Source organism: Rhinopithecus roxellana, chromosome 3 (genome assembly GCF_007565055.1).
Source record: "Rhinopithecus roxellana isolate Shanxi Qingling chromosome 3, ASM756505v1, whole genome shotgun sequence".
Lineage (NCBI taxonomy): Eukaryota > Metazoa > Chordata > Mammalia > Primates > Cercopithecidae > Rhinopithecus > Rhinopithecus roxellana.
This window is the reverse complement of record NC_044551.1, coordinates 130,297,354-130,325,196: the sequence shown is the minus strand read 5'-3', so window position 1 is coordinate 130,325,196 and position 27,843 is coordinate 130,297,354. Positions and strand designations below refer to the sequence as shown.

Genomic DNA, 27,843 nt, shown 5'->3' with positions numbered 1-27,843 from the left:
CTTAAAGAGGTGATGTACTTTTGTCCAAAGTAAATAGCTGGTAGGTTGAGGAGTCAGGGTTCCAACACACTCTCTCAGAATCTCTAGCCACCTGCTCTTAGTCTCTGCTGTGCATCAGTGTCCCTTGGCACTACATAAAATGATGATTAGGGTAGCATAATGAGCCTTTTGGACTGCTTGCAAACCATGAACTACTGCATCTTTGAGTTTTAAGGGCTTAGCTTAGGACTAGGGGATATGCATGGAAGCCCAAATCATAGGTGTCCTTTATCTGTGGGATCAAAGTTTGTCACTCAGCATCCTGAACATTGTGTGCCTTTAAACAAGGCAAATCTGATACCATAATTTGGATAACAACTTAGCCAAAGCATCGTTTCCATATATGGAGGCCAAGTAGTATTAACAAACATGCAAATTCTAATTTTAAAACTCGGACAAACATTTTACAGCTAAAACAATCCACCCCTTTTTGGCTAAATAACTGAACAAAATTTCCCCTACAAAGGCAAAGTTCAATATTTTTATTTCTGTAAAACTCTGACCCATGTCACGTTTCGTTACTGCTGCACTATCTGTGAAGTCTCCTTGTAACCTAGAAGAGTTAGCTTCCCCCCAACATACTTGGAGAAAGATTTGGGAATACCGCAGCATTTCATTTCCTCTTTGTCCAACTTGATGATAACTGGTCTCTTTTCAAACTGTGAAGATGAAATCAGGAGAAGAAGTGTGAAATATCAGTTTAACAATAGCCACTTCCTACCCCATGAGACAAAGAAGTGAAGGGCTTAGTGATTTGTGTGACGATGAGCACTGCAGAAAACGCTAAAAGCTTCTAAATCCCAGGGACTTCCTGACTTCAATTGTGAGGGCCAGCCACACTGACATCACAGATCCTTCCTGCAGTCACAATGCTACTAAGTCACCCTTGGGAAGAGGCCCCAGAAACAGCAAGACCTTAGTTAGGATGCAATTACAATTCCTTGGCACTCTGGCATCCTGAGAAAAAAGAAAAAAATCCCAGAGATTATTTTTCAAAAATATCAAATCAACAAAAAATAAAGCTGGAAAATCCAAGCATCATGAGTTCAGGTACTTATGGACTACTCGAGGTCTCTAAATGTCTCCTACTTCACTATCTTATATTTCTTTTTACATATAAACAAAATAATGAATCCCAATGAAGACCCTCAGAAGGCTTGGGCACAGCAGGGTAATAACTTAAACAAATTTACAAGAAAAAAAACAACCCCATCAAAAAGTGGGCAAAGGATATGAACAGACACTTCTCAAAAGAAGACATTTATGCAGCCAAAAAACATATGAAAAAAAGCTCATCATCACTTGTCATTAGAGAAATGCAAATCAAAACCGCAATGAGACACCATCTCACGCCAGTTAGAATAGTGACCATTAAAAAGTTAGGAAACAACAGATGCTGGAGAGGATGTGGAGAAATAGGAAGGCTTTTACACTGTTGGTGGGAGTATAAATTAGTTTAACCATTGTGGAAGACAGTGAGGTGATTCCTCAAGGATCTAGAACTAGAAATACCATTTGACCCAGCAATCCCATTACTGGGTATATACCCAAAGGATTATAAATCATTCTACTATAAAGACACATTCACATGTATGTTTATTACAACACTGTTCACAATAGTAAAGACTTGGAACCAACCCAAATGCTCATCAATGATAGACTGGATAAAGAAAATGTGGCATATATACTCCATGGAATACTATGCAGCCATAAAAAAGGGTGAGTTCATGTCCTTTGTAGGGACATGAATGAAGCTGGAAACCATCATTCTCAGCAAACTAACACAGGAACAGAAAACCAAACACAGCATGTTCTCACTCACAAGTGGAAGCTGAACAATGAGAACACATGGACACAGGGAGGGGAACATCACACACTGGGGCCTGTTGGGGGTTGGGGGGCTAGGGGAGGATAGTATTAGGAGAAATACCTAATGTAGATGATGGGTTAATGGGTGCAGCAAACCACCATGGCATGTGTATACCTACGTAACAAACCTGCATGTTCTGCACATGTATCCCAGAACTTAAAGTATAATTAAAAAAATATATATTCCCAATTATTTTAGAGCTGTCTGATCCTAAGAAAGTTTCTAAAAGTCTTATAGAAGTATCTGTAAAGAAATGTCCTTCTAGCTAACGATAGATGTTATAGGGGTATGGGGGAGAATTGGGATAAGTGAGGAAAGGGGAAATGTAAAACAAATTGAAAGCCTCCCTTTAAGCTAAGCTATATGTATAGAAATTTTCCTCAATTAAAAAAAAAAAAATTAGCCGCACTGCAAAAATTCACTTGCCATAGTTCCTGACCTGATTCAGCATTCTGGTTACCTAGATACGGATGTAAACAAAAGTGCCTCTCCAACTGCGACTGCAGAGGAACAGCCAGATGAACCTGATGGCCCCCTTCCTGGCTCAGCCAATAACCAAGAAAAGAAAGCAAGTACTTTTCAATATTTACATTAAAATTAGAATACTTTGCTCAGCTTTTTTAAAGCTTAGAGTGTTTAGAGAGTTTAAGAGTCCTGGAAGAACAGTTTTCCCACATTTCCTGTTTGTTCTGTCTTGGCAAAATGACTGCTGACAACAAGAGCTGAAAAGAAAAATGGCCTCGATTTACAATTTTATTAATTAGACTGATTTTTAATATATGGGGCTAATATTGTTTTAAGTTGATCATGATGTATGTTTTATGATGATTCAAAAGGAACCATGATAAACTCAAGGTGCAGACTTTATCTCTAACATGAAAAACAGTATAGCTAAATAGAATGTTTCCTTTATTAGAACTTGTCATATCTTCTCTGTTAAAAATAACATTTTTTTAAAGCAGTGTTTTTAGATTTTTTTTTTGTACTTCTCTTAACACCTCGTAATTTACATAACAAGAGGCAGATGCAGTCACTTGTTACATAAAGAACTAGCACAATATCAAACACTGATTTTTGGTATGTATTATATTGGCTATACCACATACTAGCTGTGGGACTGTGAAATGATTACTTAACCTCTCTGTTTCTTCTTCTGTAAAATGGGTGAATTAGGCTTATCATACAAAGTTATTGTGGGTTTGAATGAGTCACCTAAGTAAGTGCTTAGCAAGTAGGAAGGGCTATAGTATGATTATCATCGTCATCTACATGATCTTGGGCAAGTCTAGTACTTCTCTGATCCTGAAGCTCCTCACCTATAAAAATAATCATCTTAATTTCTTTCCATAATAAGGGTTTCTAATTAAGTGTTTCTAATAATAAGGTAACTAATGTCATCCTTACACTAATGTAAAGGTAATGATATCCACTTTATAGGGCATCATGTCAAATAAAAGTATGTCACATACAAGAAAGTATTTCATAGCCCGTAAAACCAAGAAGCTATAATATTTTAAAGTATCATTATGAAATGGATAAAAACTGATAAATTCCCATAGTAGCCATCAAGTTGTTTATGAGACAATTTTTATATATAATAACATCCTAGCTTATAGGAATGAGGATAAAACAGAACTGACTCTTATGTTCAATTAGCAAAGATATAAAAATTTAAATACTGTCTTAGATACCTAAAAATTACATTTAAAAAATTGCACCAAAAGCCAACATCAATGGCTTTTGTTCTAGGTAGCAAAATTACAAGCGAGAATTTTTATTCTGTATTTTAACTTTTCTATACTTTTCCAAATATTCCTCCATCGTTGTGCTTAACATTTGTCACTAAAAAAGTGTGTGTTATAGGTGTGTTTTTAAGAAGATGCTACTTATGGTCTTTCAAATAAGGCTTAAAAATTAATAAAATAAAAATAAAACATAGATCTAATTGTCACACTTCAGAAGGAGAAAGGAGAAGTTAGTGCTCTTGGACACTGTGTTCATCGTACACTTTAATTCTACAAATACTGGAGAGGACTACTGTTTGCAAACATATAAGGAGGGACCAACGGGTTGCTGAGGAAATACCAAAAATAGATCCCCCCACAGACCAGAGGGAGCGGTGGAAAGGTGACGAGGAAAGAACTGACAATGAAGTAGGTGAGGTCTCAGGACTCAGTACTGTTTCAGTGGGAAACAGGAGTGAAAACACGCTCCACGCTAGAAGGCACCAGGTCCTCTGGGACTTAGGACAGTTTCCACACTCTGTAGGGGAAGTCATGGCTTAACAGCATTAGACCCATTGCAGACCCCATTCAGCAATGGGGGGAGGGGAAAAGCTCTCTCCTGGGGGCTCACGGGCTCCTTCATGAGCAGCCTTGAGCCTGTTCTGCCCGCCCACCACCAACAGGGCTGGGTCAGGAGAGACTTTGTCAGGCGTTCTTTATTAGCATCCTTGATAATGGACTTAACATTTTTTTCTTTAAGTTTTTTAGAGGAGGGAGGTATCCGATTAAGTTTCTTAAAACTTAAGAAGTAGTAATTCCTTGGGCATTTGAAAAAGGAATGCTTTCTGTATGTGAGTCTTAACATATTCTGCCCACCATTACAGTACACAGTAACGTAAAGCAAGTAAAAATATCCTAGGAATATATTTTGTTAAAGTTTTTAACTGAGGTGGAATACCACTCGTATTCTCCATATTGAATCCAGTTCAGCAATAGGCTATTAAAATTAGGATAAATCTGTCTTGTTTTTTAAACTTAAATGAATTTAAGGCATTTTCGGGATATGAAAAACAGTGAGTACATTGGGCATCTTCTTTCCTGTCATAAAAATGCTGCAAATTATCAACTTTCATGAAAATAGAACTTTCTAGTAGTACCATTTTGTTGAATTAGAAGTTGCCAGTTAAGTGTACATATGGCCAGCTATACTTAGTGTTAGTAAATTATGTATATGACTGTGCTCTGGCTATAATAATCTGACATCCAGGTACTTGGATAGTCTAGTTTTCTAGTTCGGGGCGTTGTGTTTGAAAATTAGCTGTTTCTCCTTAGAAATCAGCATGTCAGGAATCATTCACTCTGTAAAGACTTCTTTAGTAATTCAGTCAATAATCATTAGATATTTCATTTTTAAATTATCTAAGAATAATCTATGGCTTTGACTTTTCCAAAAACGTTTTCTTGACTGTGATACCTAATCTATGAAATACAGCTGTCTCATATCTCCACAGAATTTAATTTTGTTTTTAGTCATTAGCAGTACAAAGGGGGCATGTATAAGATTAACCAGGCTGATTATCTGGTCTATGGTATATATTTTGTTTAAAATTAAAACACTTTAAAGATAAACTGCATAAAAGTAATCTGTAAACAAGCAGATGATATATTCTGAATCTGTAACCTTTGTTTTAGGTAAGATTATCTCCAGCCGAAATGTCAACCAAGAATTCTACAGATCTAGTTGAATATGTTGACAAGTAAGTGTGTAAATTACAACTAGTTTTAACTATTAACTGCATTTATTGTGACAAATCTCACATGCAAGAAAGAAAAAATCCTGTATTTAATTATTAAGTCAGAAATGAATGTGCCTGAATGAGACTTTAAGCTCTCTGCCTTCAGGAGACACTAAATCATGTCAGAAAGACAAACCTGATCCTGTTCCTTTCTGATTGACAGAACAAGCAGATTTAACTACCTTTTCTTTAAATGACCTCCATAGGTTCCCGTAGATTTATGTGAAAAGCAACACAACATATTACATATTGTGACAATATCAGATATAGCTAACCATGACTTCAAAATAAACCAAGTAAATCTGTTAACATTTCATGATAAAAACTCAGGAAATTTTGAAATAAATTTCACTAATCACTAGAAAATGTTGTTTCTGCTATTTACAGTGCCATACCTGGAGCTCCCCCAGGAAAGGTGTACCACAGAGGGACAACTCTGGGCACCTGGAAACAGAGTAACACACTATTAACACATGCACATTGTCCAAGTTACCTGAGAATGCCAGTGATGAAGGTGGCATTGCAGAGACAATGCATATTAATTTGAGTTATTTTCTATTCCATATGTCAAAGCAGGATTTGGTCTAATGCTGTCATTCATGTTTTCAGGGCACTGGGGATTTAGTCTCAGTCCTTCTACTACTTTGCTGTGTGACATCAGTCAGTTCCATAATGTCTCTGGGCTTTAGTTTTTTCATCTGAAAAACAAACAGTTTGGACTAGAAACTCCGTAGAATTCACTGCAGCTTTAAAATAATTCTGATTTTAATAATAATGACCACAGAAGAAAAAATGGCCCAATGAATGAAATGAGTTCATGTGAAGAGAAAAATCTAAATACACATTGAACTTAGATTTTTAAAAAATATCTTGAACAATTAAGATGATAAAATTTCTTCATAATTTTTACTGCGTTTTTTTCACAAAAATTCCCCTGTCCTTTGGCCAGTTAAATTTAATACATTCCAAATAGTTCAATCACAGTATTTTAGCCCCTTTTTTCATGTTCCCCATAACTTGTATTTGTTTATCTGACTATAAGTCTATGATTTAGAACAAAATGAAACCAAGCATGGGAAAAATATTTTTAAATGTTTAAAAAATGCAATATTTGGATAGATGACATTTTTTTCTGAGTTAAGGACAATGAATGTAGTATGCACAAAAATAATTATTATAAATAAATATATTAGCTTATCTTCCAAGGAGAAAAGGGAAACTTGTCCCTACCTGACTCTCTACATGACAAATGGAAAATAAAAATCATTCTTCTGATCTGTCAAATTCTATTACGAACCCGTGTGGATTTCTTAGCTCAAGCTGGTGACCTACATCTCAGGAGATGAGAAAACAAACTCCTGAAAAATGGTAACAAACTTAAGCAGTCCAAGATAAACTTTTTGGATTTCCTGGCTTTCAGATAAATTAAAATGAAGACAAAGAGGAACAAACTGTCTATAATGCAAAGCAAAAGCATGATAAAGATTACTTGACTCCAACATTTATTTCTACCTTAATCTCTCCCTTATCCCTTCTCTTACTATGTAAACCATATATCTAGAACTTTCTATTTATGACTTCACATTGTTAATTGTCTTTTGGTCTCTCTCTTATCTCTCAGAATGGGCTGCAAACTCCCTAAAGGCAGGCACTCTATGGCCTTATGATTTTTGATACCCCTCCAGTGGCCTATCATGGTGCACTGAATATACTTGATAAACTGTAGTTGACAGATTAAATGGAAAGTAACAGTAGAACAATTAAATTGTTATAGCTCTGCTTAAAGCAGCTGATTAACTGGAAAAGCAAAATAGCATTTGAGCATTTCAGTAATCAGTGCAGATATTTTGAATTGACATATTTAATCCAAAAAAATAGAAATAAAGAACAATGGTTTTTAAAATAACTTCACTGGCCAGGCACAGTGGCTCACATCTATAATCCCAGCACTTTGGGAGGTGGAGGTGAGCGGATCACCTGAGGTCAGGAGTTTGACACCAGCATAGCCAACATGGTGAAACCCCAGCTCCACTAAATATACAAAAATCAGCCAGGCATGGTGGTGCACACCTGTAATCCCAGTTACTTGGGAGGGTGAGGCAGGAGAATCGCTTGAACTCGGGAGGTGGAGGTTGCAGTGAACAGAGATTGCACCACTGCACTCCTGCCTGGGTCACAGACTGAAACTCCATCTCTAAATAATACATACATACATACATACATACATACATACATACAAGGAAGGAAGGAAGGAAGGAAGGAAGGAAGGAAGGAAGGAAGGAAGGAAGGAAGGAAGGAAGGAAGGAAGGAAGGAAGGAAGGAAAGAAGGAAGGATGGACTTCACCCTTCAACTCATAGTTTTTGTTGGGTGACAACAAATGATTTGACAGGCAAACAGAGTACTTAAGTAAAAGTCATTATCAACTCATTAAATGGCCTGAATATATATTACAGGTTTTCAGAGGTTTGACCTTAAAACCTATATGGGTATATTTACAGGTAATACTATCAGCAAAGAATAGCAACTCAAAAAGTAAACATTCAGGGACAAAAGGGGTCATTCTCGGCCAATGAGGGAATATCTCTAGGGCCAGGCATATGCACATTCAAGAGACAGGCAGATGGGGTGTGTTTACAAAGCCCTTCCTGCCTCAGGCAGTTGGAGCAGCATCCAAGCATTATTAGTACTTGATAAATGCTAGGTCATAAGAAACCATGGGGCAGGGTAAGGAGGGATGCTTTCAATCTTTGACAGAACAATTATGGTGACATTCTATTAAAGGTAACAATTCAGATTTCCACATTTGTTCATTGATTCACAATGAACAGATATCCACTAATTTTACAACAGTGTATTCAATGCTCATTTAAGCTTAACTGAGCAGAAAAGTACCAGAGCCTTTTTTTCCTGATTCTTCTGCTGCTGATGGTGGTGGAAAGAGCACTAAAAGGAGGCCAGGACACCTCAGGTCTACTCTTGCATCTGCCTCTAATCAGCTATATGACCCTGAGAAAAAGAAAATTTCTTCTCTGGCAATATCTGCCTATGCTATAAAACGGGGTGGGGATTTCAAGTGATCAGTGATGAGTGCCTGCTACTTCTCAACTCTGCCCACAATTTCTCATCAACATTGTCCTGTGAAATAAAGTAGGCGGTTAAGCTTTAGGAATGTATATTATTTTCCCATGGGATTTAATTTTTAATGTAAAATCAATTCTGCCCATAAATTTCTCTTTTTTTCTTTAACTGACTCTCCCGGGGGTGGGGGAAGTTTTTCCCTGTGGAATCAAATACGTTCTAAGGTCTCTTTCATCCTTACGATTCTTTGATCTTCAAAAACTGGTTGTTACCATTTACTCACTTAATATCTATTTATTAAGCATGTGCTATGTGCCAGGCACATGCTAGGCACTTGAAGAGACACCTGTGAACAAGTCAGACAAAAATCCTTCAAATGTGATAAGAATTTGACAAGAAGCTCCTTCAGGGAGCTATCTAATAATGCATTTGGAGCCATTCTAGCAGGAAACAGAGAAATGAATTATTAGATAGCTGGCTGGGGTAGGCCTCATTAAGAAGTTGACATTTGAGAAAAGACCAGGAAGTGAGGGATTTGGCCATGTGGACGTCTGGGGAAAGAGCAAAGTTTCTAAGGCAAGAACATTCTTATGGTGTAGCAGCAACAGAATGTGGGCAAGGATGGCTGCGGCGAAAAGGAGGGAAATACAAATTGGAACTATGATAGCATCTGGGATTCTATTTGGTAGTCTCTGGAGAGAATGAATCCCAGGTTTCTGCTGTCCATGAGGCAAGTTCCAACTTTCCTGAACAAAAAGGAGGCCAAGGAAATGACGTTTTATACTGAGGAGTTTTCCAGGCTGGGCTATAGCCAACATGTATCTCAGGCATTCTCTCAAGAGTACATTTTGTGAAGATGAGGGTCTGGCTGACAACCAAAGAATGATGTTTAAAATCTGGATACATAAAACTTTCAGCAAGTCAAATGGGCAAAATAATAAATGATTAATGACTTCCCTTCATGAGTGGAATATGGAGTTCAGGGTCTGAAAGTATTCACTTTTCAAGGTTTTTCTTAGCACTATGGCAGACACTTTATTATTCCGCGATGCATTGCTTTTGTTACTATATGAGGCACACAGATATTTCACACTACAATGCATGAGAAAGGAAGACAAAACTCTGTTGGTTGAACTTTCTATGGATAGATGATATTAGGTTGGATGGTGCTGCTATCAGCCACAGTGCAGTCTTTTGCTCTTTCTCTTTCTTCTTTTCATGCCTCCTGCCACCTGTGATGGGCAAGGCTCTGCTAAGAGTGGGCACAGTTGCAGGGACTGGACATTACCCATAGGGACCCCCAATTAGTAAGGGAAGGGGCTGCCCAAATGATGCTCAGTCCCTCCCAGGAGGCTGTCTGAATTCTTGTCACATTTAAGACCTTCTGCTCAAGCGTGAGAACTCCACTGAGGTCAGGCTGATGCTGATCTCAGTTCTCTAGAGCAGAGAGGGAGCCCCCTTCAACCTCTGGGTCTCTGAGAAGACCCTTAGGACTCCAAGGAGAGATGTGAGCCAGACAGGAAAGGTGACTTGGTGAAAAATTACATGATGTTGGCAGCAAGTTACATATTAAGAAGAAGAGAGAAAGACACACATTTCTCCCCTGAGAAAAGTGTGAATGTAACAGGAAGAGCCACTAACTGGCCCAAGCAAAGCTGCTGTGATGTAGGAGAAAGAGGAGAGGCTAACTGGAATGTTTCCCTGCTGAGTGACTCACAGCCTCCAAGCCTCAGTTTCCTCCTGAGTAGAGACAAATTTTACTTATGCCACAGGGTAGTGATGAGAATGCAATGAAAATGATACATTGACTATAAGCACTAAATAGAAATAAGATAGTGTTATAATAAATTCCTTATATTTCTCCTGGGCTAGGAACTCCCTACCACAAACTGGGTGGCTTTAAACAATACAAATTTATTACCTCACAATTCTGGAGGTTGGAAGTCCAAAATCAAAGTGCCAGTAGGATTGGTTCCTTCCGAGGGCTCTGAGGGGAATCTGTTCCTTGTCTCCCACCTAGCTTTTGGTGATTTTTGGGAATCCCTGGTACTCTTTGGCTTATAGATGTGTCACTCCAATCTCTGCCTCCATCTTTACATGGTGTCTCCCTGTGTTTCTGTCTTCATACAACCACCTTCACATACATACATACATACATACAGCCATCTTCACATCGACACCAGCCATGCTGGATTAGGGGCCCACTCTACTCCAGTAGGACCTCACCTTAACTATTTATATCTGCAAGACCCAATTTCCAAATAAGGTCACATACTGAGGTATTAAGCTTAAGATTTCACCATTTCTTTTGGGGGGACACAATTCAACCCGCAACACCATTTAATAATTATAAATAATTGTTAGAACACATATATACAACATCGTACAAGACTTGGTTACAAGACATTGCAAAGTATTTCAAGTATACATCCTTTAACTTGATCTCAACAGCCGAGTGGGAGGGTCAGGCAGGAGTCCCTCTCTCCACGGGACAGAGAGGGAGCCCTCTTCTGGGCAACCTCAGAGAGGTTGAAGGTAGTTTGTGACAGAGATATAACTTGAACCCAGGTCTTCTGACTCCAAGTACAGCGTTCTTTCCCCTGGAGACTCACATTAAACACTCCCCCACCCCCACCCCTACCCGCAAAGAGCAAGGTAATATGGTATCTCAAGAGGGCCACAAACGCTACAGGAACTCCCAACGTCATCAAAACAATTTGCACTGCAGTTTGTATATGCTTTACCTGTAAATATGACCCAGACATCCACCCTGTCCTCACTGATACAGGGACTCTGTTTGGAACCTTTGTCAACCTTGACGCCTCCACATAAAGGAAAACCAGTTGTACCAGGCACATCACTCATTTTGCAATCTTATTAAAAATTCTACTGAACATGAGGAGTCTGCCTTATAGAGCGCATCACTTTTCACTGGAAAAGAATCATGACCAGTTCTCTTTCCAGTCTCTTCTGGACCGTGCCACTATATGGAGTTCTCCTTTTTGGGCCCTTCCTGGTGCTCTGTGATGGCCTAGCCCTGTTGGCCTGGTGTACTTCCTCCTGGACAGAGGCCACCCGAACTCAAATTGCCTGCCTCAGCCCCCACAGCATTCAGCCCTACCTAAAACTCAGCAGTGGAAGCTTCTCCAGCTACAAACATCCACTTGCCAGGGTGGTTATAAACAAGCAACACAGAAACTACAGAAAATGTTTTTTTCTATTTCATCACTCCCCACATACACACTCATAGATTATTTTTGTGAGGCATCAAAATATTCCCTGAGATTTCACTTTAGATTTTTTTTTGTAGGACTCTCTGCACTCAGACCGTAACTAGTCATACATTAGATCTCATAAAAATGTAGAAATCTTTCTTCAGTATGCCTTTTTGTGTTCTAGAAAAAGATTAAATTTTCAAGTTTGATTCTCTGAGTATTACAGGTTGCCAAAATGGTTATCAGAATCTCCTCAGTAAATTTAGGACTCTATTCACAAGAACAGAACAGGCAGGGAAGTGAGAGGCTCCATGTACCGGCCGATCTGCCAGCTACAGCACAGCTGGTGCAAGTCACACCGAATTACAGAAAAATAGAACTCAGAGTTTGTGGAAAATCTGTTCGGATTCAGTTGTCAGCTACATAATCAATGATCTATGTGAAGCCCAAATATCTCTCTGAAAAGGCCCCCTAGGAATTTTTCCTCCTGTGGCTGGTGACTCCATCTGCACTCATCTGGAATATTCAGTTCTTTCTTTCCTTTCATAGTTAAATTTAGATCTAGGTTCCACTGACATACATAACATACTAAGAAAGCAGTAAGGTTCTTAAGTTTACATCTTACTACTAGGGAAAGCCCTCAGTTTATATCCCTTAGGAATACATAATGATTTGAATAATGGCCTCGTCAGGAATCTCTCTTAGAAAATTGAGACATGCTCGTGTGTTTGTTCTTCCATGGTTGATTTAGAAAGGTCAATTGGAAAACAATATTCTCTGTCCTTGTGGCAATGCAAATAGGGAAAAAATATAAGTTGTCTATTATCTTGCAGGAACCATGTAAATAAAACCAAACAGAGCCATGATTTGGGGCTTCATTAAACCTTAAGAATTATCAATAATAATAAGACTGCAGTTAATAGTAAATCCCAGGCCTGAAAAGAAATTTCAAAAAGGAAAGTTCTCCACTTAAACATAAAATAAATTTTAAAAATAAACTTTAAAAATTAAGGAAAAGAAATAACTACAGTCTAGCATTTGCACCCCACTTAATGTCTCCATGGTTGCAGACAAATAGCTTTGCATAGCAGTAGGTGATACCCTCCTAAAAGGCTTCCTTCAATGGGCCAAATAGCCACAGCATTGAAATCAGACCTGACAGACAGGACCACAGACCTGCTGGCTTGGGTCTGCCCCCTCATTGCTCTTTCTGGATATACTCTTGACATTACCCAACAGCACCTCACCCCCAAGAGTGAGGCACTGGGACCCTCCTAACCCCAGACATACAGCTGTATGGCATTGGTTTCACCACCCTCTCTACTGCATGCTTCTCACTTATTATCTCAGAACTTATAATCACACAGCAAAACAGGCCTTGTTGACCCTGTTTACAGATGAAGCAATTAGAACACTTGGTTGGTAAGTGGTGGAGCCTGTATTCTACCCTCAGTCTACCTTGCTTTCCAACCTGCCAAGCTGCTTCTGGATGTCTACAGAACTTGAGAGCTCATATTCCATAGTTCACTACTTTAGCACTTCATTATATATCCTGCCTTATATTATTTGCTGATTCACATGACCAATCTTAAACAAATGAGTGGTGTGTAGTCTTTAGGATACATTAGAATCATCTATGCACTTGCTTAAAATGCATATTCTTACTCTCCCTGCCTACCCTAAAATTATGATTCAGTAGGTCTGTGTTGGAGTGGAGTAATCTGTATTTTAACAACTTCCCTCCCTCACCCTCCCCTGTGATACCAATTGAAGTATGAGAAATCAGAATTAATCTAAGTTCTTTGAGGAACAGAGCAATTATATTTAAATATGTAGTATTACAGGCATAGACTAGAGTAAACGTGTGTATGGACTAGAGTAAATATTGTATATGAACTAGAGTAAATATTTAGTAAGTACTTAATATATCTTTATTTGAAATGACATTTTTATTGGTAAGTGACTAGATACACACACAATACTTTCAGCTGCACATAATAGAAGCACTAGTCAAAAATGGTTTAAATGTAGGAATACTGCTTAGCTCATATAACAAAAAAAAAAAAAAAAAATCCAGAGTTTGGTAAATTTAGTAGCTTCAGAACATCATTAAGCAGCCAGGTGTTTTTTTATCCTTTCTCTCCACCATATCCTTTTTCCTCATGATCACAAGATGGCTTTGGTAGTTCCAAGCATCATGCACAGACAGGACAACATTCAGCAAAGAAGAGGGAAGTTTCTCCTTGTGTATTCCTTCTTGAAGGCAAAGACACTTTACCCAGAAGCCCCATAGCAGGTTTCTCTTTGCGTATCATGGGCCAGAATTGCTTCACATGCTCTTATCATGATCAATTGCATCTCAACCCAGAAGAATGGAATCCTTATGATTAGTTTGCCCCCCAGAAGGCTATGGGGGACAGGAAGGATGAATCAAGTCAGGCAGAAGTGGGGGTGGCTGGTGGGAGGGTAACCAATGGTATCTGCCATACTGAGAACATCTAGGAGAAAACAATTTCTAAATTTGGGGGGAAATGAAGCATAATTTATAAGTGTCTATACAGGACTGAAAACCAGGAGATCAAATACCTTTGCTGGCAAATCTGGGCTATAGATTGTCTAGAGGCCACAAAGCAACACTGGTTCAAAGAAAATAATGAGCAAATCTGCAGTCCACCGCGAGGCTATGTGTCACCTTCAGCAGAGCCTGGCATCTTCTTCCCTTCTGCCTCTGACTCATACATCCAATCCAGGGTAGCACTGTCAGCATGGTGGGGGTTTTAGGGGAATGGATTTTATATATGGTAGGTACCATTTGGTGATTTTCCAAAAGAATATTTTTGAACCAAATGAGTGGTAAATGCAATCTGACTCACAAAACCCCTTGGCAAAGTTTTCTTTGCACCTCAGATTTACAGGTGATAGAAAAGAAGAATCTCTCTGAGTGTGCAAGTGTGTGTACACGAGTTACAAAAACAACTACCATGTTAATGAAATATTCAATTTGAAAAAAAAGAGAAGAAGAATCTCACCTATGCTGAGACTATTTTATATTGCTCAAGAGAATAAACTATGTCTTGAGGCTCCAACAAACTGTGACTTTATGGAACCTTTTTTTTTTTTTTTTTTTTTTTTTTTTTTTTTTTTGTCTAGTTTTTCAACGACTGAGTCTTAAGGGAACAGTCCAGGTAGAGAAATCAGTCCGTCAATCAACAAATACTTATTGACTGCCTACTATGTGCCATGCATTCTTCTCAATGTTAGGGGACTGTGCAGAACACATTAGAAAAGTGCCTCACATAGGGAGCTCTCATTCTAGTGATGGAGGATAGACAATAAACAGAAACAAGTAAATAAGATAATTTTAGGTAATGACAAATGCTTTGGAGAAGATAAAATGGGGTATTATGAGAGAAGGCCTATTGGTTGAATGAGATAAATGGAGGGAAGAATGGGAGGAGATGAGGTTAGAAAGGAGAGATAGGATTTTATTCTGAAAGAATGGATAAGCTATAGGAAGGTTTTAAGTAGTCAAGGGCTACCATTTACACTTTAGAAAGACCACTCTAGCTGCCGTATGGAGGATGTGTTATTTGTTAGGAGGAAAAGTGGAAAAGATAATAGTAGCCAGGATCAAGAAAGGAAGAAAGAACTAAACAAACTGGGTTTGGAGTCTAAGAATACTTCTGGGTGTTATTTCTGCAGCTACCCTATTAGGGCACATGAGTAGCATTAAGGTCCCCTGCTTATTGTTGGAATGAAGAGAAAATGTGGGAGTTAATGTTAACATTTGATTTTGGAATCCATAACTTTCATATCGTGACCCTGACATCTCCAGCTTGTGGACCATTCCTTGTTCTGCCTCGTAAATTTCCTCAGTCTGGTCTTCCAAATCACTAATTCATTCCTCAGCTATTTTTTCTGTCATATTTATCCTACCTTTTATTTTTTATTTCAATTATATTTTCCATACCTAATGGTTCTACTTGTTTACTTTTTACATTTTCTAGTTTTTCTTATTTTATTAATACTTTCTATCATCTTCTCTCTTAATATGTTTATTAGCCTTTTAAAAATTTATTGTGTACATTTTAATATCTCTCTTTTGTGGGAATCTGTAATCTAGTAGGTTGTTAATTTGTAGGTTAATTACTTTTAAAAAGGCTGTGCTCCTCAAAAGTCCTGTTAATTTGGCCTTTGAACTCACTTCCCCTGGGCATTTCAGCCAGATCCTGGTCTCCAATGCAGCCTTGTCAGCTCCAGTGAGTCCAGGGGTGGGGTGTGGATGAGTCCCAGGCACCAGAAAACCACTCCCTATTCCACAGAATAACTTCTCCTGTCAGGTCTTCACCTTTTGCTCCCAGGAAGAAGCAGGTTTAGGAGGGCAGTTGCTTTCCCACCCTGGGGACATTTAGAAGTGGAGCAAGGTGGCAGCAACTCCCCAAAGTCAATTGTTCCCCAAGTTTGTTGTTATTGTTACTGCTCCAACTCCTTACCAACACAGTCTCTCTGCCCTGCCTAATCTTTCTTTAGAGGACACCTAGAACAGTTTGACATTTCACATGAGTCAGAGCAACTGGTCCCAAGGCAACAGAGAAGAAGAGCAGACTTACGTTGTTCCCTTGCCCCATTTTATCTTCCCACAGCCCTCCCAAGCTGTCCCCTGTCCCAGGCCAATGCAGCCATCTGACTCAGGTTGGGTTACCCAGGGAACAGACTCTGAGATGGAGACTGGTGAATAGAAGGCTTATTATAGATCACACTGGGATCAACACCTGTGGAAGGGGAGGGAAAGGAATGGAACTGAACAGAAGGAATAGTTGAACTATATAAAGTGAGTTGAACCAACTAACTTCAATTAGTTATATATGGATTTTATATACATTAGGTACCATGGCTCCAATAGTTGAACCAAAGAAGACTGCAGCCAACTTCACAGGAAGCTCTGGAGCTGGGACAGCCCTTCAAAGTTGTCCAGAGTTAGACCAAGCATGCTAGGCCTTTATACCCATACACTGTCCAATCACTGAATGAAGCTGCCCCAGAAAGTGGGCATGACCTTGACAAGGCAGTTCTCAGAGAAAGCTAACAGCTGAGGTCTGCCAGCTGGCAGCACTCCCAACAGTTGAGGGGTATAAGTCCTTCCTCCCTGAACAGGGAGCTGGGGGGCACATCGTGGCATCCACAGCACCACCCACACACGCACCAGTTTAAAATAGCCCCCACTACCCCAGGGGCTTTTCACCTTCTCCAAGTCCTTCAGGATTTTGTGAGGGAGAGAGGATGGAAAGCCACATTAATTCAACCTTTTTGTCAAAATCATAGTCAGTCCAGGAGTTTTTTAACCTCTGAATAACTGTGTAACTCATTTCCTTTCTTTCTGCACTTTGTCTCACATGAGCTGTCACATCCCTCTGGGGCCGATTTACTTTAGCTCCCATATTCTTGCTAACCCTCAGTTCTGTATTGCTTGCTGAAAGCTTTATTTTCCCAGGAGGCTGAAGCTGAGTGAGTCTTCTGAAGACTCAGCCAGAGCTGAGCAGAGGTGTGCTGGCTCTGCAGAGACAACAGGACCCCTGGGCATGGGGGATGGCAATATTTTCCATGGGACCAAAGTCTGCTCTGTGAGTCCCACAGAACCCCCCATCATTTCTCAGGTCGTAGACCCCCACCCCACCAGACAGTTGCAGTATGTGGGATGGGGTAGGAGCCAAGGCGAGCAGTGATGGTGCAACTCCTCCTTTTGAAAGCTACCTAAGTGATTCCAAAAATGCCTGTTCTCTTTTACACACACACACACACACACACACACACACACACACACACACACACACACCTGCCAGCTCAGGCAATCTCATTTTCTTCACCCAAGTCTTCAACCACCATTTACTTCTCTGGTAACATCAAAATCTCTATCTTCAGACACATTTCAGACTGTTCAAGGGGCATCTTCATATAGATGCCATAAAGAAAATCTCAAATTTGTTTTCTTCCCCCTAAACCTAACTGTTTTTTGTTTGAATTTTCAGTCTTGATGAAAAGTGACATCATACATTAAGCTCAAATCCAAAACATCAGAATCTCTCCCGCTTTCAGGCTCATTTCCAATCTATCTCAAAGTTCTACAGCTTCTAGGTTTATAATATTTGTAGCATCTATCCTCCTCCTTTATGTCCAAGATCACCATCTGAGTCTCAGACCTTCCTCATTTTTTCATGTAGATTGCTGTCCATGTTAGTTATCTATTGCTGTGTAGCAAAGTATCCCAAAACTCAGTGGCATAAAACAGCAAATATTTACCTCACAGTTTCTCAGGATCAGGAATTCTAGGATGGTTCACTTATATAGCTCTTGATAGGACACCCCAGACCCTTGCTGGCTATTGTCAGGAGTTTTCAGTTCCTCGTCAGGTGGACCTCTCCCTAGGGCTATTCAGTATGGCAGTTGGCTTCCCCCAAAATGCCTGAAGGTAGAGAGAGAGAGAGGAGGGAAGTGGGGAGGGAGAGAGAGAAAGAGAGAGAGAGGTATCTGATTATCATAGGGTGAGGAGTAAACCACACATATTGAAAGGCGCAACAAAACTAGCTTGCTTCTTCAAGAATCTGATCTGTGAAGGGAAGAAGTAATAGATTAATGCCAAGAGAGGTTATGAGGATTTTTAAGTTTCTTTGCTCGTACATGAAAGAGCCCTGGCCTTTGTCTTTTCCCATTTCTCATTTACTTTGTTTACTTTTCATTGAACTTCTGACTCTTTTGCTCATCTTTGCCTTTAATCTGTGATTTCTTCCATCTATTAGTAGGCAACCCTCTCCTCAGCATAGAATTATCAGGTATTACATTTATATGGATCCAGAAATCATCCAACTTGGTTTGTTAGAATAGTGGGTAAAATGAGGAGGAAGCACATTCCAGGGGTGATTTGGAGGCAAAGTTTGAAGGGGACCTCTTCTCCGCATGTAACGTAGTATGAACTCCAGACTGCTTAGCTTGAATACTGGTCCACCATTGTTAGCTGAATAAAGTTGGACAAGTTATTCAATCTTTCTAAGCCTCAGTTTCATTATCGTTAAAAATGGGGTAATATTAATAGATCCTTCATGGTGTTATCATGAAGATTCAATAGATGAATAATTTAAAGTGCTAGCCACAAGGTCTGGCTTATATTAAATGCTCAAAGATATTAGCTGTAACTATTTATAAAATGCAGGAGTAGTGTATGGACATGGTGGTAACGCTTTTGACTGCTCAGTGATGTTTTCCTCCCGCTTTCTGATTCTCAGGTTCTAGAATTATCCCAAACAGTAGCCACTGGCCACATGTGCCTGTAGAGCACTTGAAATGTGGCTAGTCCAAATTGAGGAGTTGTGCCCTAAGTGTAAAATACACACTGGACTTCAAAGATTTATTTTTAAAAAGAATGTAAAATATTCCATTAAAAAGTTCACATTGATTACATGTTACAATGACATTTTAGATATAATGGGTTAAATAAAATATATTGTTAAAATTAATGTCATCCGTTTTTGTTTTGTTTTATTTTGTTTTTTGAGATGGAGTCCTGCTCTGTCGCCCAGGCTGGAGTACAGTACCTCAATCTTGGCTCACCACAGCCTCTACCTCGCAGGTTCAAGCGATTCTTGTGCCTCTGCCTCCTGAGTGGCTGGGACTACAGGCTGTGCGCCACCATGTCCAGCTAACTTTTGTATTTTTTAGTAGAGACGGGGTTTCACCATGTTGGCCAGGCTGGTCTCGAATTCCTGACCTCAAGTAATCTGCCCACCTCAGCCTCCCAAAGAGCTGGGATTACAGGTGTGAGCCACCACGCCTGGCCTGTCATCAGCTTTTTAAAAATTGTTCTTAATGTGGCTATTAGAAAGCTTAAAATTGTCTATAAGGTTTACATTATATGTCTTTTGAGCAGTTTTATAAAGATGAAATTACAGAGCTACTAAATTAGAAAGAAGTAATATTTCTATATTTTCTTTATCTGCATAGCATGAGTCCCTCTTCTTCCTTTATGAATCAACCAGTTTCTGCTGACCTTCACTGGGCAGTTGAAACCTTGCCGTCTGCCCACACTGGTCCTTGTGAGCAACCATCCATCACTAGGGTAATAATAATGATATCTGTGACCAACATTTAGCCAGCTTCTGGCATAGCCCAAAAAAATTCAGCTGCAGATTAATCCTAAGACAGCAAACAACCAACAGGGAAGACACAAACTTCTTATTTTTTAAATTCCTTTGGCAGAGATACTTGATATCAAATTAGAGGTAAAAAGGAGGAAAATTGCATATGGCAAATACCACCAGTAGTCAATCCAGGAGACATTTTCTCCTTCCTCTTTGCTAATAAAAGTCCCAGTTTTGTTTAAGGCTACAATGTACCCAGTTCAAAAAAACAAAACAAAAGAAGGTGTAAGAGGTGGCTATATGACGTAGCTTCAGTCAGTGAAATACAGACAAAAGTGTCATGGTGAGTCTTTTCAAAAGGCTGTCTCGATTTAAAAAAGGACGGGTGTTGACAAACTCAACAGATGCACACATTTTATTTTATTTTTTGCCTTTTGTCTTTTCTATCTGGAATGGGGACAGGACACTTCAAGGTGGAACAACAACCTTGAGACCTGAGGGTAAAGGTCACACACTATGAGTGGGCAAGGAAGCCAGAAGGAGCTGGGTACCTGGTGACTTCCTCGGTCAGCTGCTCTACCTCTCCACTTCTTGTTACATGAACCAAATAAATCCTACTTGCTTAAATCACTCTCTTTGGTTTTTCAAAAACACAGCTAAACACAACCCCAGCTGAAACTTGCAGTCCAGAAAATGCTAATGTTCACAATCTGGCCCTAAAATCTGCTGTCCTGAGGACATTTTCACTTCCAAGAAAATTTGTCACTATTGGCCTAAAGCAAATAGTTATTTTGGCTCATGCAATGGGAATAAGCATGAATTATTTGGCCTTGGCTTTTTATGATCTAGCACATATAATAGTCATTTTAAAAATATATATGCTATATATCTATACATCTATGTAAGTATACAGATACAAATATATATTTCCAAGAAGGCAGGGGCTTTATCTGTCCTTATTCATCATTTTATTCCCAGGCCCTAACAAAGGCCAAATCCCCTTTTCCTTAAGGCTGACTTCTCTTTCCAGTGACATTCACAACATAATTTGCTACCATTCAGAGGTGGCAACATGGAAAACATCCTAGGCTAGGTTACAGGTGACCTAGAGGTAATCCTGGCCCTACTAAATAAATAGTTCTGGGACATTGAAATATTTCTTCAAATAAAAACTCGTGCAGAAATTCAGTGTACTAAGCAGGTAAGATTAAAGAGAGAAAACTCACAGCCCCTTCTACTGGGTGATAGGATAATAAGAAATCCCCAAGAAATTTAATAGCACTAAAGACAAATTTAAAGTAAACTTCTAACTCAATTATACAGATTTGAAGGATGGTTGTCATGTTCATGTATTAAAAATATGACTTGGTGTAGGGTCAGAAATCAGTACACATAAGGGCTTTGGAAATAACCTGTACTTGGGGACTATACAACCAAGTGTTTTAGTGCATGAGCTTTGGATTACCGAGGACCAGTTAACTACTCCATTAATGGGTTTGGCAATCCCAAAAAACACAGTCCTGAACATCATAATACCAAGTGTGGACATCCCAAAAAGATCAAAATCCCCAAAATATAATTCTGGAAAAACTAATTTAAAAGACATTTCTTCACATTTATAAAAGGAGATTTATTTTAGAAGCATATGAAAACATGACAGAGCATTTCACAGGGCACTTTACATAATAAAATAGGCAATAGTATGGTGCATTTTTAGAAGCATAAACATACAGATACACTAACAACAGTCATATGGGTATAATGTTATAAGTGGATGAACCATATTCATAAATAAATAAGTCAAAATTCAAAATGTATAAATGCATAATACTATGGATGGTAGTTTTGTGCAACCCAGCTTTATAACTGTAGTCATCTGAAATACCATGACAGATAACCTAAGTCTTTTGATAAGATTGATCCAAAACTTCAATGAGTCACTGCAGCATATGCAATTGCACAAAGAACTGAGATCTTGAAAAATTTTATCTTTCACAAATGCAGTTGTACAAAAAAGGACATCTCTTCATTTACTGGGGAAGTTTAAACATCTTTACATACACAATGCTTACACACAAAGTCAATGTTGTGATAATGCACTTTTGTGGAGAAATTTATAAAATATGCATAAAACGAATTAGAACTTTCTGCAAGTCTTTATACAATTTGTACTCCAGTATTGCAAATGATGTGAAGATGAAATACAAAGTACAGCAAATTGTGAAGAGTAATAATAACAATGCTGACAATTTAAGATAGTAGGAAAAAACTAGAAAGAAAATTCAACATTTGAAAAAGTATATTCCAGGGCTACATTATGGGCAGTTGCATGGAGGTAGTCCATTAGAGCTGGCCAACTTTCACAATCATATTTTGAAGTCTTGCATGGCAATGAATTGCTGCTTTTTTTTTTTTCTTTTAAGACATGGCTCTCCTCAGAGAATATGTTCACATTTCATTGATTTTCCACATAGCACTGTTCTTTTTGAAATTCTACGATTCAACATACACCAACATGAGCACTCCCTATTAAATATTTCCATCTTTACATAATTTTTCTGTGCTGTTTTGGGTACACAGAAATTCATTCCACTGTGCACTCATATGCAGAAGCAATACTGATAATCAAATAGTCACACTATTGTGTGTCTTCTTATCTTACTGTGTGCATAATTATATTTGAAACAGTTGGTAACTTTGCTGGCTTCTCTTCAGGCAAATGTGACTTTAATTCATTAAAATTTCCTAAAATGTCATTAGCTGGGAGGAATGCCACTGCAAACAAATGAAATATTTTTAAACCATATGGGGTGGTCAATCCATTTGTCTGGATTTTTCACCAAATGCATTGGGCTGAATGACAAAAACAAATTTTATTGATGACACCTTGAGATTCACTTTTAGAAGCCTTGATGGGACTTAATTCCAAATCTGTCATGGTTTGGGGATTCTACTAAAATCCATTTTTTTCTGGAAAGTCCACCAAATCTTCAAATAAATGTTTATAAAGTACTTCACTTTTTCCAGTCATTAATATATAAAGAAGCAGGTAAGTTCAAGAATGTTGGGATCCCACTGGGGCATGATGGCATATAGTTGATAAGAAAGATGGGGATGATTTTGAAAGTGCCATTCCAGCCAAAGTGAAGCATGCACTAGTTTGTCTATGTTAGATTTAGTGGCAAATTTAGGAAGTCTATCTTCTTTGACAGTCAAATCTCCAACTAAGAATATTTCATCATTCAATGAGTTTCAGATCACTGGAGGAACCTCTATATCAGCAAGCGTCTTTGGTTCAGAGTGTTGCTCGGTTTGTGGAATTCTTTTTATTCTCTGATGAAGAGTGTTTTTTGAAGGCAAACATGGCACTATGTGTGAAGTGGCAGAAGTCATACATGATTGAATCATTTGGCAGGGGACATTTGTTGTATTTGTTGCCTGTTTTTACTTCTGTGATTTTCAAAACATTCAAAACATTGAGGATAGATCTTTCTCGTGTAGTGCACTCCGACTCACACACTAATCTCCTTTGAAAACACCCTCACAGATACACTGCTTCACCAGGTTCTAGGTACCCCTTAATCCAGTCAAGAGATTTTAAACTTTAGGAATTTCAATGTTTGGGATTATGTCTTTTGGGATTATGATTGGTATCATTCATGAACTATTTTCTCTATCTATGAAATTAGAATAATTCTGTTAGACAATATGAAAATGCACAATGGGAATCTCTAAGGGAGAGACATCATATGCGAGGTTTTCTAAGTATATTTGATCATAGAATTATTTTGTGGTGGCCTATCCTCCTGACTGCTATTCCAGGACTCACACCTTGGAAAACTCTCTAACATAGTCACTTTTGCATCTTTATAGTTATAAAAACTTAATTTTTTCTACATTAAAGTAGAATTTTAATGAGGGGTATATAAAGGCATCAGTCTTGGAAGAAGGCTTCTAATATCTTCTTTCATGAAGCCCCCTACCCACTCCTAACTACCACCAATTGGCTTGAAGCATGAAAAAGTGGATCCACTTCTTAGATGAGACCTTCACCAAACTCTAACCATGGCAGGTGCTTAAAATCCTATCAAACTTCTCACAGGGTGAAAAACAAAGGATCAGAAGTGAAGATTCTAGTTCTGGTTCCTGGCTCCTCCAGCTCATTCTTGTAATGCCCCTGGTGTTTCCTTTTCCTTTTTCTGATCAGGAGTCATCCTTTTCTCCCTATCATTCCTAACACCCAGAGAGGTCAGCTAGAAGACAGACTGAATAACCAGGAGCGTACCATAGCTTTCCTCCTTGAACAAGCCTTCCGCATCAAGGAGGATATCTCTGCTTGTCTGCAGGGGACCCATGGCTTTCGAAAAGAGGAATCACTCGCCAGGAAGTTACTGGAAAGCCACATCCAGACCATCACCAGCATCGTCAGAAAACTCAGCCAAAACATTGAGGTAGTTCTTTTTTTTTTTTTTTTTTTAATTTTGTTTTTGTTTTTGTTTTGTATTTTGGCAGCATTACTTGATAAAGATTATCAACCATCAGTGTCATTTTTCAAGTGCAGAAATATATCACTATTCCTTAAGTTCAGATGATTACATTTTAGTGGTCTAAGAGGGAAACAGTGCAATTTTTCAGCTGCTCATTTATGCCAAAAAGTAGAAGGAATTTCGATTCAAAAAATATTTACTGTGTATTTGTTTTGTAACAATAAAGACATTATGTCAGACATTGTGCTAAGATGCTTATGTTAGCCTAAATCTCCAAGATTCTATTAATGCAATAATTTCAAATAGAGGTTTTCATAATGCACATCAGTAATGCTCCATTGTATAGCCATTGCAATCTGATGCCAGCAATTTCTCTGGCCCCATCTTCTACCCTTCTTTCCTTCACTCTGGCCACACTGGCCTCCTAGCTGTTCCTATGACATTCCAAACACTTGTTAGCCTCGGGGCCTTTGCACTCATAATTCACTCTGGTTGGATCATCTTCCCCTGGATATTTCTATGCAATGTTCTTCATTCCTTCAGGTCTCTGTTCAAATATAGCCTCATAAGAGAGGATTTGCATGACATTTTATAAAATAGCACCTCTACCCACATGGTTTCAATCTCCCTTAAAGCCTACTTTATTTTTTTGTCACATAGCACTCATTGCAAACTACCATGGTCTATATTTGATTCCTGTTTGTTTTCTCTTTCTAGGTCTTTCTAAGATATAATCTCTATAAAGGCAAAGAGTTTGTTTTCTTCATGCTAAATCCCACATCCCATACCAGACAACAGTGGTGTTGTAGACAGCACTCTAAATAATCCTTAAATTGATGAGTGAATAAATAAATGAATTTGAAGGCATTAAAGTAAAAATAGAGTTTCTCATCAAAAAAAGAAAATTATTTGTCTAAATCAAGATAAACATACTTGTATAAGAGATCTTTGAGAGTTGTTAGGGTACGAATGTACGTGATGAATCTGGGTTAACAACTTTCATGCAAGGGCTGTAGAGAATGCACTTTAGGAAACTGGCCCAAAACTTGTGGAGTTATCATGAGAATTGACAACAATGTACTCTCACGATACTTGTCCTTTTCTACTATCAGAGAGAATACTGGATTTTATTAAAATTATGGGATTGACCCAGCAATTACTTCTTTATGAATTTGTACTTAAGGGCAAGGATGTTTATTAATTTATTTTTCATCTGCAGGGTTTAGCAGACCCCATAATACATCTGGGTCACTGTGAAAAGTTAAAAACTCTCATTGAACTTTTAAAAGGCACTTTATTGGTATTTAGCACATTTTGAATTGACCTCAAAGCCTCAAAGGTCAATGCCAGTCTCAACGTGATTAAAGGTATTTCCATGCATAATGAAGTATCATGAAAGTGACAAGAGGCAAGCAGCCCTGTGCCTTTTGAAATGACTAGAAAATCAAGTAAGTATAGCATAGTGCTAAAATAAGATTCCAATTTAGGAGTCAAAACTTCTTGGTAATTGAAAAAGCCAACGACTTTCTTAGAAACATCGAACTGTTTCTAAGAATATTCTATATTTTGATCTGGATTGTTACATGGTTGATTACATTACATTGAGTCAAGATCCACCCAGATGTACACTTTGACTTGTGCATTCAATACATATTAATTATACCCCAGTAAAATGCTATTAGCAACAAGGAGAAAGTCTTTCTTTCAAATCTCTACAAATCTTAACAGTTTATTTTCCTATGATAATTGACTATCTTAGATTAGCTCTCTGAAAAAAAAAGACAAATCCAAAACATTTTCCAAAAGACAAGGACAAAAACCTCAAAATACCTACGATCCTGTTAAGGGTTTGGCATATATAGGAAAATGAAAAGGACTGGACTGAGTTAGTGGAAAATTGAACTAGAAAATATTTTAAAGGCTGTAGATAACATAGTTAAAACATTATGAAGAAGAAACTATTCGGCTACCTTTAGTAAATAACTGTAAGCACTTTATAGAGAAATGGATGTTATTCAAGTATTTTAAAAGAAACTCACCTCATTAACCAGGTCAGCCCATTTGCAAGTTGGCTAACAAGATCAATTCAAGTGTGAGCTAAAGCTTGACACAGGTCTTTAAATGAAATGAAAAAAAATTTTTTTAATCTACCACAATTGCATCAAAGTGCTTGTTTCTTTTTAAAAATCAAATGATTCCTTTTTTTAAGGAGGCAGTTGATACAATTTTTAGAATTAATTTATTTTTAACTCAAAGAAAATTTTATATATAGCATTATTGTATTGTGGGTTTTCTCCTCAACTTACAAAAGTTATACTTGTTCATCATAATTATTTTGAAAGTTTAGGAAAAAATTTTTTTTTTTTTTTTTTTTTTTTTTGTTTTGTTTTGTTTTTTTTTTTTTTGAGACGGAGTCTTGCTCTGCCGCCCAGGCTGGAGTGCAGTGGCCGGCTCTCAGCTCACTGCAAGCTCCGCCTCCCGGGTTCACGCCATTCTCCTGTCTCAGCCTCCCGAGCAGCTGGGACTACAGGCGCCCGCCTCGTCGCCCGGCTAGTTTTTTGTATTTTTTTAGTAGAGACGGGGTTTCACCGTATTAGCCAGGATGGTCTCGATCTCCTGACCTCATGATCCGCCCGTCTCGGCCTCCCAAAGTGCTGGGATTACAGGCTTGAGCCACCGCGCCCGGCCAGGAAAAAAAATTTTTAAACTTGGGGAAATAATATCTCACAATTCTACCACCAAATGGTGATCTCTGCAAACACCCAGATGAATCTCCCTCTAGTCCTTCCAAGTATTCCATTTAGGAGGCTAAGACTATGTTTGTAAGCATGATTTTGATTCTAACATTCATCCTAAACTCTATTATATCTCATTAAAATCTCTCTTTGCATGGTGCATACACCATGATTTTCTTAGTTATTCTCCTGATGTCGAAATATCACTTTGAGGGTGCTGAGGCAGTAGGGCCAATTGAGCCCAGGAGTTTGAGAACAGTCTGGGTAACATAGTGACACACTGCCTCTACAAGAAAAAAAATAAATAATTAGCTAGGTAGGGTAGTGCACGCCTGTAGACACAGCTCCTTGGGAGGCTGAGGTGGGAGGATTACCTGAGCCCAAGAGGTGAAGGTTGCAGTGAGCCATGATCATGCCACTGCACTCCAGTCTGGGCCCTGTCTCAAAATAAAAATAATTCTAAAATGAAATACCTTTGTGCATAAATATGTATCTGCATTTGGATTATTTCCATAGTATCTATTCTTAGAAGTGGAATTACTAAGGTATGAATACTGTGAAAGTGCTTGACACATGTTGCCAAATTGTTTTCCAGAAAGTTTATACTAATTTACACTTCCATTAGCATTATTTGGGTGCTTTTTTTCACTTTACCTATGCCAGAGTTGAAATTTATTACTTTAATTTTTGCTAACTTCATAGAACAGAAATAAGACTTTTTTCTTAGTGAAAGTGTTGAATCCACTTTTTTAAAGTGACTATTTAAAGT

The 27,843-nt window shown here is 38.4% G+C and overlaps 1 protein-coding gene across 1 annotated transcript in view; it reads left to right on the top strand.

Annotated features, from left to right (window-relative positions):
• The first annotated feature begins 918 nt into the window (after window positions 1-918).
• FAM81B (family with sequence similarity 81 member B) overlaps window positions 919-27,843 on the top strand; it is a 53,917-nt gene continuing 26,992 nt past the window's right edge. The window contains exons 1-4 of the mRNA XM_010380606.1: window positions 919-1,089; window positions 2,374-2,477; window positions 5,326-5,390; window positions 24,060-24,303. Of these exons, the coding sequence (XP_010378908.1) occupies window positions 1,080-1,089; window positions 2,374-2,477; window positions 5,326-5,390; window positions 24,060-24,303 (423 nt within the window). The 5' untranslated portion in view covers window positions 919-1,079. The remainder of the gene's footprint in view (window positions 1,090-2,373; window positions 2,478-5,325; window positions 5,391-24,059; window positions 24,304-27,843) is intronic.